The sequence below is a fragment of the Peromyscus maniculatus genome, chromosome 13 (assembly GCF_049852395.1).
Source record: "Peromyscus maniculatus bairdii isolate BWxNUB_F1_BW_parent chromosome 13, HU_Pman_BW_mat_3.1, whole genome shotgun sequence".
Lineage (NCBI taxonomy): Eukaryota > Metazoa > Chordata > Mammalia > Rodentia > Cricetidae > Peromyscus > Peromyscus maniculatus.
Window position 1 is genome coordinate 65,734,272 of NC_134864.1, and position 10,673 is coordinate 65,744,944.

Consider the following 10,673-nt stretch of genomic DNA (forward strand, 5'->3'; position numbering starts at 1 on the left):
CTCTCTGTGACATGGAAATTTCATTTGTAATTCTGAGGATGTAAGAGGAATGTTTAAGCTGCCAGATTAGTTCACTGGGTTTTATTAAAAGCATAAACCTTGCAGAAAAATGTGTTATAAAAATATATGCCTGGTAAGACACAGTTATCAGTTCAGTAGTTAAATCTGATCATAGCAGAAAAGGATGTGCTGCTAACGTCTCTACCTTCTTTTGACAGTTCTCATTGACAAAGACCAGAGTCCAAAGTGGAAACCAGCCAAGTTACAGGAAGTTACTGATGAAGATCTGAATAGCTATTTTAAATCTCTGGGAAGCAGGGATTTGAAATTCTGAGGTGACCAGACCCCTCAGGTTTATTTTGGAGCGAGGGCCAGCAAACAGCACAGAGCTAGGTCTGGCATCTTGCCCATTTTCATCCAGCCTGCAAGCTGGAAATGCTTTCCTCACTTTTAAATTGTTGGAAAAGAAATTAAAAGACATAACATTTTATACAGTGGTTACCTGAAGTTTAAACACCAGTGTTTATGATGTTTCATGATACAACAGTTAGCTGAAGTTCAGACACCAGTGTTTATAGAACCGTGCTGCAGATAGCTGTACTTGTTATCTATGACTGCTGGAACTGGCCATGTGTGGTGGTTTGAAAAAAGATGGCCCACATAGGCAGTGGCATTATTAGGAGGTGTGGCCTTGTTGGAGGAAGTGTGTCACTGTGGGGTTGGACTTTGAGGTCTCCTATGCCCAAGATACACCCAGTGACACATTTGTTTCTGCCGCCTGTGGATCAAGAAGTAGAATTCTCAGCTCCTTCTCCAGCACCATGTCTGCCTTGTCCTGCCATGATGATAATGGACTAAAAACTCTGAACTCTAAACCAGCCCCAGTAAAATGTTTTCTTTTATAAGAGTGGCCATGGTCATGGTGTCTCTTCATAGCAACAGAAACACTAGGACACCGTGACATATATTGTATGACCCACAATGCCTTAAGTGTCAACTGTGATCTTCATCAGAAATGGTTTGCTCCGCCCTGGTTTAAAAGAAATTCTCAAGAGCTCTAGAGAGTCTTGAGTTACTATCCCTCATTAAAATTGTAACTTTGGCCAGGCGGTGGTGGCGCACGCCTTTGATCCCAGCACTCGGGAGGCAGAGGCAGGCGGATCTCTGTGAGTTCGAGGCCAGCCTGGGCTACCAAGTGAGTTCCAGGAAAGGTGCAAAGCTACACAGAGAAACCCTGTCTCGGAAAAAAAAAAACAAAAAAACAAAATTGTAACTTTGGCTTTCAGTGGTAGTTTATATGTGAATCAATAAATTATGTAAATATCAAAAATAAAGATCTTGAAATTTGGAGGGGGTATGCTAATTCCTTATAAACATTTCTTTAAAAAAACATGAATGAGGCCAGGCGGTGGTGGTGGTGGTGGTGGTGCACGCCTTTATCCCAGCACTCAGGAGGCAGAGCCAGGCAGATCTTTGTGAGTTTGAGGCCAGCCTGGTCTACAGAGCCATATCCAGGACAGGCACCAAAACTACACAGAGAAACCCTGTCTCAAAACAAACAAACAAACAAACAAACAAATGTGAATAATATAAAACAACACTGTAGAAGGGTACTTTAAACAGGAAAAATCTCCTTCAAAAAGAAAAAGGTTGCATTAAGTTCCATCTCCAGAATGCTAACTCAGCCTCAGCCTTCCCTGGGTCATCAGAACATACCTCCCTGGTAGAAATGAAAGCATTATTCTTGTTATTTGCAGTATTGCTAACCTGGAAAAAAATAAGGAATTAAGAAACTCCATTTTCTAAGGCAGACACTTATATGAAAAGTTAAAAGCAATTTAAAATAGAAATATCTTTAGTAATTGAAAGTTGACAGAATTTTAAAAATATTTTTATGTTTTTGCATATTTTGCCTGCAGAGCCATAAGAGCATTGGATCCCTGGATCCTGGAGCTAAGGACGATTATGAGTAGCCCTGTGGGCACTGGGAACTGAACCCTGGTCCTCTGGAAGAGCAGCCAGTGCTCTATAAACTGCTGAGCCATCTCTCCAGCCCCTGACAGATTTACGTCAGAATAACTTTATATTAGAGTCAGCTAATCATTTATTTTGTAACTTGTTATAATTTCTCCTTCATCCCAGGCTCCTGAAGAACTAGGAGAATGTAAGGTAAGAAGAAAACCAACAGAACTGAAAAGAGCATCAGGCTTAGGCCTGTACCTTCCCACACAGGAGGAGGCTCCAACCCAGAGGGTGGCGCTTCTTTACATTTTCTCAGCTCTTAACCTATTTATCATGAAGGACTTTTCCTCCAAACAGTTCAGAACACAAAACATGTCTGAAATAATACCGGAGTATTGACCATGTTTTACATTTATCTTCTTAAAGCTCCAAAATTAGACCTTAATAACCCAAGAGCTTGTCTGTGTAAATGCCTTCATTCACTTTGTCATATTAGCAATATAGAATAGAAGTCTTTATATAAAACATCAGTGGACCACACCAAAAAGTATTTGCTTCAATTAAATCAGTACTGAAAGCTAATTCCAATTGGATTTTTATTATAGTTACAATTTTTTTTCCACAAAAATATTTGAGGGGAAAATATCACTTCAGAGTTAACTCTACAGTGAAGGAAATTTACTAACAAAACTTGAGTTTTGTAAATACAGTGACAGCTAATTCTTTAGAGCTAATTTTTATGGCTCCAAGGAAGAAACACATGGCTTGCTGGGTCATTTCACACAGATACTGCATCTGTATAGACATTATGCATACGTGACTGTTTCTTGACATCATTCATACATGTCTAACTTCTGATTTCTAAAACAATACAATACAGAAGTGTACTCCGTCCCATCCAACCAAATGCCAGCAGCGGTTCAGTGGGATATGCATATCTTGCCATTTCTGTGCATTTATTTTTCATGCTTATGAGACAGTTTGATACAAATTCCTTCGGGCTTAAGATCACCATGTTTGTCCCCTTCAGAATTGTGCTTTAAGTGGTAATAACCATAGGTAGTTTGCAGAGAACGGATAAGGCAACCAAGACGGGGGAATTCTAGGCTCAAAGGCCTGTCATCAAAGGTAACAGTGCCAAAGAGAAAACAGGGAGGAAGAGGGGCATTTTGAGAACCTTAGTAAATCAAGGACTGGCACATTGATTTCCTCCCAGATCTGCTTCTGCAGTCCCCACTGGAAGGCCGCGTGCCGACAGCAGTCCCTCTGCCCTTGCACTGATGTTGCACGTGTCCCTGTCCAGTGGCTAATGAGTCATCCGCCTTCTGTTTATGAGTCCCCCACTTCTCAGCCATCTCCTCCTTAATGAGAGGCTTCAAATGAGGATCAGCTGTTAATATAATGTTACTATAAAGGCATGAAAGAAGGCTGATTCCTTATCAGAGATGTCTTGTTAAGTCCTAACTGGATCCTGATAACTCTCCAGTGTAGTATGAAGCTTGTTCAACTCTCTTTGTTACACATGGTTTATTCACTTACTACACAAGCCTTGTGGTCCCTTGTTCATGGGCTGACATACAGTTCTCATATATTTCAAAGATAGGTCTCTTAGAAGATATTATATATGTCACGAAAGCCTGACTCAGGGTGAGGGCACAGTGCTTGCTTCATGATAAAACTGTTCATCATAGTTGCTGAAAGGGGATGGCAGCCGGAAGCAGACCTCTAGCTAGATGTGTACCTGGCAGACACCCTTGCTCCTCCCTTGGGGAATCAACATGGGACAAAGAAGAAGCCTGAAGTTGAAATATATAACCCAAACCCACTTGCCATTATCCTTGTATCGACTATGTTTTCGTGTTCTGACCAACATACGTATTATTTTATCTACTTAATCATATATTTTAAATAACAAGAAACCTTGCAACAGGTGTCCTTATATGAGGAACCAAATGAGTGAAAAACTCATGACCTAGGCTTCTGCCTGAATCATTAGTACAGGCGTTGGAAACTGTGCTGCATCATGAACTAGAGACTGTACTTATGGAAAGTACTCTGGCACTGGGACTTATGCGCAGGTTGTCGTAGGAACAAGAGTAGTTGCTTGTATCTGCAAGCTGCTGGATTACAAGTGTAGTGGAGTATTGTGATTCCCAGGGCTCAGTGAAATTAGCAGAATGATCAGGTGTCTGAAAGATGGCCTGTTGCTCCTTTTAACAGCCTCTTTGTTCCTAAAACTTGCAGGATTCACACTATTTGGCTTGGATTTCAACGTATTACTGTTAAAACTAGAGACAGTGTTTCTTGCTATTGACAGAGTCAAGTACCTATTTATCTCATTAATGATACTAAAAGCCTTTCTCCAATGGTTTTGGACTTCAAGGATGCTGATAAACTATATCACTGAAGGGCTGATGTAGATGGGTCTATTTCCTTTCTTGTTAAACTCGGTGGTAATTGTAGACACTCAGCTCCACGTTTCTACTGACTTTATCCTAAGTCTTCTATTACTATTGAGCTTTATACAGTTGAGTTCTTTAAAAAATAAAGTATGTACTCTGATAGTTTTTAAAATACTTAATTTGTAACATTTCTATAACATATGGCTAAGAGTGCCCTGTGACTGCTAAATTCCACACAGGTGCTCCCTTCGGGAGAGTGTTCTGTTCTGCTCTGTAGTGCAGGAGAATCACACACCCATGTCTGCTCCTCCACCAGCGCTTCAGGGAGGCTTTACCCTCATTTAGTCATGACACGGCTTGAGTTGTCACCACGCAGACTAGGCTTCTGTCATAAAAGGTACCGGAGAGCTTCTTATTTCAATGACATAAGCTAATGTCATGACTTCTATAAACTATCATTTAAAGATGGCTGTAATGTGCAAAGTTTAAATCATCCAGTAACAGCTGTGCCCCTGAGGCCCAGGGTGGTAGTTATATTTCACCTACAAATTAAACTTCCTAGTAAGAGCAACATTCAAGGCAGCCCTCTTCACTGGTGGTTCTCTGATTGTAGGTTACAAGTGTCAGGAAGTGGGCAGTCCCTGACACAAATGGTTTTGACAAACAGGCTGTGGGTCACTATGGCTAGAGTTCCGTTCCTTGTCAAGGCATTTTAAGGAAACCCCTTTTCATGTTCTGGGCTTATTTTTGGTATAGATTAACAGAAATAGTCATTTTAAAGTCAATCCCTTAAAATAACCATTTGGAACTTGGGCACTTTTTATTCAGCCTTTTCTTTGGTGATGCCGTTACTGCCTCAGGAAGAGCATGCTATGGCAGACAGCGGGTGCTGGGTGCCACAAGACCTCTGTCCATCCTGTGTCCCAAATGTGTGATCAAGCAGATATACATTGATGTTAACTAGAACTGCTTAAAATTCTATTTCATCATAAGCATCCCTACACTAATATTATCACAGACATGGTTTTACATCCAGTTGCGGTTTCAAAACTCATTTCATGTATTTAAACTAGCACCGACTACATCCGGAGCACAGCGAAACGTCATCACCCAATAGCGGTGTCAGAGCTCTCGCTCTCGATATATGGAATGTTGTAGTACTTGATGTTCTCACATGCCCACTGCTGCAAGGCATCCTGCACGATTTCCTTGGCCAGACGCTCTGCGAATTCAAGGACCATAGGACTGGGCTCTGGGAATTTCTTCACTTCGGCTTGAGTTTTCCCTGGAGAAGGGGTCCTTTGTTGACAGCTTCCATCTGTCATAAAGGCTTCTTCACTCTCATTAAGCCTGTCAATGTCTAATGTGGTAGGGAATGGGAACGTTTGCTTTGACTTCATGCAACCCATGATGTAGAACTTTGGTGGACTGAAGGCAAGCTGTGTTAATTAAGACAACTTCAACAGCATCTTTGGAAAACAATGCAGGATTGTTCACAGGATGTTGACCAGGCTTCCTCTCCGGCCACTTTGGCAACCACAGGTCCCTTTCAGTACTCTTCACGTCTTGTGTTTACCTGTCAAGAGAAGGGAGGTTTCACTGTGAGGTTCTATATGATGTGATATGGAAGCCTTTGGTTCCTTGAAAGAAAGGTGGGGTTCTCAACAAACAACCTTATCAGCCAAATCTGGAGAAAGCACTCAGTGGGAATGACAACACTCATCAAACGTTTTTTTGATCTCTTGAAAATTTTGTAAAAGTAAATGAAGTAAAACTTTACACTAACAAGTGATCATTCTTGGACTGAATTCCAACCACTTTTTTTTTTTTTATCCTTTCGCAGTTTCATACATGTATAATGTACTTTGATCATATTCTTTGTTACTCTTATTCCTTGCTCATACCATCAAACCACCAGATCCCTCCCAAGTCACCCTTTTTTCCTGTTTTCTGTTGCTGTTTCTGTCTTCTTCCCTCTCTCGCTCTGCTGTCCTCCATGGGTGGGTGGGTGGGTGTCCCATAGCATTTCATTAGGCAATTTTAAAGTCAATCCTTTAAATAACCATTTGAAATTTGCACACTTTTATTCACCATTTTATTTGGTGATGCCGTCTTTGAGCAGCAAATGTACTCATGTGTGAATGAGCATTCACATCGTGAGCACTGCTGTCTAGGAACTTAGTGCTTAACACAAATGGAAATGGCAAGGCTCCCCTGGTTGGAGTATGGATAAATGATAGCAGTGTGCACAGAAAGGATCCCACCTGGTCCCAGCTTTTCTGTACGTGTGTCTGCCATTTCTTCATTCCCCACTGCCACACACCCAAAGCTGTGCAGGCTGTGACAGCCACTACTGTGTCCAAAAGGTTAAAAAACAGAAACAAAACAAAAGCATGTTTCTATTAAAAAAAAAAAAAAAGTCTACCAGGACACAGCTAGTTTGTTTATGTGTTGTGTATGGTTGGTTTTTGCTAACAGTGATAAGACTGGATAGTTAAGATAGATGGTGCCCACAAAGTCTAAAATGATTACTCTTTGGTCCCTGGCAGGAAGTGTTTGCTAATTTCTGAACCTTACTATTAGAAAAAATAAAGCAAAGTGTGCTCCTGCCATCAACCCCATGAGCCCACACATCCAAGACTGCTGTTCAAATCAGACTTGGTTCCCTGGCCAGATGTTTACAATTTAACGGTGAGAAGAGAATGATGGTCTTCATATCTGTGTGTGCTCTGGTCAACACAGACATGCAGGAGCCACCTTTTTTTTCTTCTGAATGAAATACTCCCTATGAAGATATTTTAAAGGTTTCTTATACCAGATTATCCTCACCCTACTCTTACTGGTGTTTAAACATGAAGTAGACTGTATTCTGTGGCATGTCTCTGCATCTTAAGTAGATGTTGTCGTTGAATGAATTGTCTTAAGATGGGACTGTAGGGTTTATATAAATGACTATGTTAGATGCAGCCACACGAGAGCACAAATGAAGTCTACAATTCCAGTCCACAGTATCTGATTAGACTTTATAAGGAACTCTAAAAGTCATAAAATGAGGTTAATCTTTCTGAGACCACTGATCCCTAGAAAGTAAAAGCTACTATATGTCTGCTCACTTTTAATATTGTATTTAATATTGTATTTAATGTTTGTATTCAAAGAAGTCTAGAAGAGCTAACCTTTGCTGAAGTTACTGCTATATATTTTTCTTTAAATATATGATTTTTCTCTTACTGCTACTCTCAATCCCTACCACTAAGTAAGGATGACAAGGGGGACAAAAAGGAATTTCAGGCTTCTGTTTTTAAATTTACTTTTATTTTGTATGCTCTGCTTCATGTTCCAAATTTTAGAGAGGTATTTCAAAGGGGGGATATAGAATATGTTGAGTGTCTGTCTTGTTTGCTCTGCTGAGCTCACTGAAATTGGGTCTACCTTGGTTACACATCTCTAACATAGAGCATGTCGTTACTTGCCACAGAATCTATTTTGGACTGAGAGGTGATATGGTCACTGGACTAATTAACATGGAGATGATTAGGGCAGGCACTTTGTCATAAATAAAGGGCAGATGTGGGTTTATCCAGTGGCCCCACCCTCTAGCTACTCTCCACCTCATGCTCTGGCCTTGCCTGGTAAGTCTGCTTTCTTACCTCTGCCTCATGCACTCAACACCACTCCCCAGAGGAGAGCTGGGCCCATACCCAGTGCTCTCACCCTTCTGAGGAGCCCTACCTGCACTCTCCCAAGCTCCAGGTTTGGGCCAGGATGCACCTGCCCAGCAACCTCTATCTGCCAGACCTTATCCTATCACCCCGCTCTAAAGCTACCTTCCAGGTCTAGCCTGGCCAGCACACCCTGGACTAGTCTAGCCTGGTGAGTCCACAGACCACCTGCATTCACTTCAATCTGCAGATGGAGCCCAGTCCCACATCTAGTGCTCTCGCCCAGTCTGAGGAGCCTTTCCCACATCTTTCCAACCTCCAGGCCAGGGGAAAGAACACACATCCTGTGTGCATCCCAGTCTGCTGTATCCACATCAAGCATATGACCAACAAGGGAGATATCTACATGCATAGTCCTTAACAGAAAAACAAAATATGAAAGGACAAAACTGTCTCCTCTAAAATCAGTCATTTAGAAATGCTCTCTGGTAAGAATCACCTTGCTGAACCCCAGGGCACAGATCTTAAAAGAACAAGAATAGACTTCATCAAAGAGTTCAAGGAGCTTAAAGAAGACAAAAACAGCTCAATGAACTGAAAAAAACATAAAGAGAAAAATTGTGTTGAGTGATACCCAAAAAACCACAAAGATAAAGCTGAAATGACAAAGGCAATCTAGGATTTGAAAAGGAAATTCAGTAAAGACAAGCATTGAAGAGACTCAAACTGAAATGAAGACAGAATTGGAAAATGCCGATCCCAATTAGAAAACTCAGAGGAAGGCCATTCAAGTAGAGTGGTTTAAGTAGAAAGAAGATAGAATATCAGGTATTGAAGACAAATGAATTAGACCACACAGGCAAAGAATATGAAAAAAATTAAACACAGTATATCAGGTATTGAAGACAAGTGAATTAGACCACACAGGCAAAGAATATGAAAAAAATTAAACACAGGAAAAGAACTGCAGAACTGTGGCATACAATGATAAGACCACATCTAATTAAAGGCATAGATGAGAAAGAAGAATCCCAAGTCAATGGCATAGACCAGACCTTAAGCAAGAATATAAAAAGACTTCCTTAAACTAAGGAAAGACATACCCTTACAGATACAAGGAGCATACAGAACACCAAAGAGACAAGATCAGAAAAGAAACTACTCCTGAGAAACCACACTTAAACCACTAAATGTGCATACAGAAGAAGGAGTATTGAACACTACAAGAGAAAAGGCACACGTACAAAGGCACACCCACCAGAACAACAGCTGGTTTCTCACTGGAAACTTTGTAAGCCAGAGGAGCCTGAAGGAATGCATTCTAAAGCTCTAAAAGGCCAGGATGGCGGCTTTAACCACTGTACCTAGGAAAACTAGTTAACAAAATGGTAGGAGAAAAAAATTTTCACGATACAAACAGCCTAGAAACTTCATGTCAACCAAAATGATCCTATAGAATACTGGAAGCAGTACTTCAGACTGAAAAGAGGCCAAGACTCTAAAAAGACAACAAATGAAGCTATAAATAATGAAATACAAAGCATGGCTAAGAAACAGCAAAAACCAAAACAAAATCACTGCAGTTTACACACCTTTGAATAACTTTAAAAATTAATGGACTCAACTTTCCAATAAAAAAAAGACATAGACTAGGTGAGTGGATTAAGGAACAAAACCTATCTTTCTGTTATCTACAGGAAGCTTCATTTTAGGCACCACTTTAAATTGAAAGGATGGAAAAAAGTATTCCAAGCAAATGGGACCGAAAGAAAGCAGGAGTTGCCATCTACATATCTGACAGTATTAAACTTCAAACTAAAGATAAATACAAGAGACAAAGAAGGGTCCTTCATTCCTAATCAAGGCAACAATTCACCAAGATAATATTGCAATACTAAACATACATGTCCCAAACTCTGGTGCACCCAATTTCATAAAAAGCGTACTACTGAAATCAAAGATAGACTAATACCAACCCAATAGTAGTACATAATTTCATTAATTCACTTTCCCCAATAGATATCTCACCTGGACAAAAACTAGAGGAAATCTCAGATATTTTACGTCAAATGGACCTAATAGATATCTACAGAATATTCCACCCAAACATCAAACAATATTCAGTAGTCCATGGAAGCTTCTCTAAAATAGATCGCATCCTAGGATGCAAAACATAAAAAAATTGAGATAATTCCATGTGTCCTTTTTGACCATTATGCAATAGAACTTAAAACTGATTGCAATCAAATTTCTCATGGAGATTAAGCAACTCATTAGTGGACAATGAACTGGCAAAAAAAAAAAATCAAGATAAAAATTTAAAAGTTATGGGACTGAATGAAAATGAAAACACAAGAATACCTCTGGGATACATGAAAAAAAAAAACAGTTCTTCAAGGATCATTTATGGCTTACTGTGCCTACATTCAAAACAATACCAGAAGGGGCACAAATAAATGATTTAATGATGCAGCTCAATAATTTAGAAGAACAAAAGACAAACACAAATCCAGTAGACAGCAAGAAGCAAAAACCAAAGCAGAAATTAATGAAACAAAAACATCAATATAAAGAATGAGTCTAAGAGATGGTTCTTTGAAACGATAAACAAGATTGACCTACTCTTGGCTCAACTGACCACAAGGAA

At 40.1% G+C, this 10,673-nt stretch overlaps 2 protein-coding genes across 3 annotated transcripts in view; one reads left to right on the top strand and one right to left on the bottom strand.

Moving 5' to 3' along the window:
• The window catches only part of Hibch (3-hydroxyisobutyryl-CoA hydrolase), a 66,176-nt gene extending 64,826 nt beyond the window's left edge, over positions 1–1,350 (top strand). For both annotated transcript variants that reach the window (XM_006974854.4, XM_042260408.2), the window contains exon 14: positions 219–1,350. In XM_006974854.4, coding sequence (XP_006974916.1) covers positions 219–334 — 116 coding nt within the window. In that variant the 3' untranslated portion in view covers positions 335–1,350. The remainder of the gene's footprint in view (positions 1–218) is intronic.
• A 4,050-nt stretch (positions 1,351–5,400) lies between these two features.
• Positions 5,401–5,912, bottom strand: Akap19 (A-kinase anchoring protein 19). Its single transcript, XM_042260410.2, has one exon. The coding sequence runs from the start codon at positions 5,771–5,773 to the stop codon at positions 5,471–5,473; it is 303 nt and encodes a 100-aa protein (XP_042116344.1). The 5' UTR covers positions 5,774–5,912; the 3' UTR covers positions 5,401–5,470.
• Between the last annotated feature and the right edge of the window lie 4,761 nt (positions 5,913–10,673).

What these genes read in the sequence shown, in the direction of transcription:
- Akap19 (XM_042260410.2), bottom strand. Translation starts at nt 5,773, where the DNA reads ATGGGTTGCATGAAGTCAAAGCAAACGTTCCCATTCCCTACCACATTA.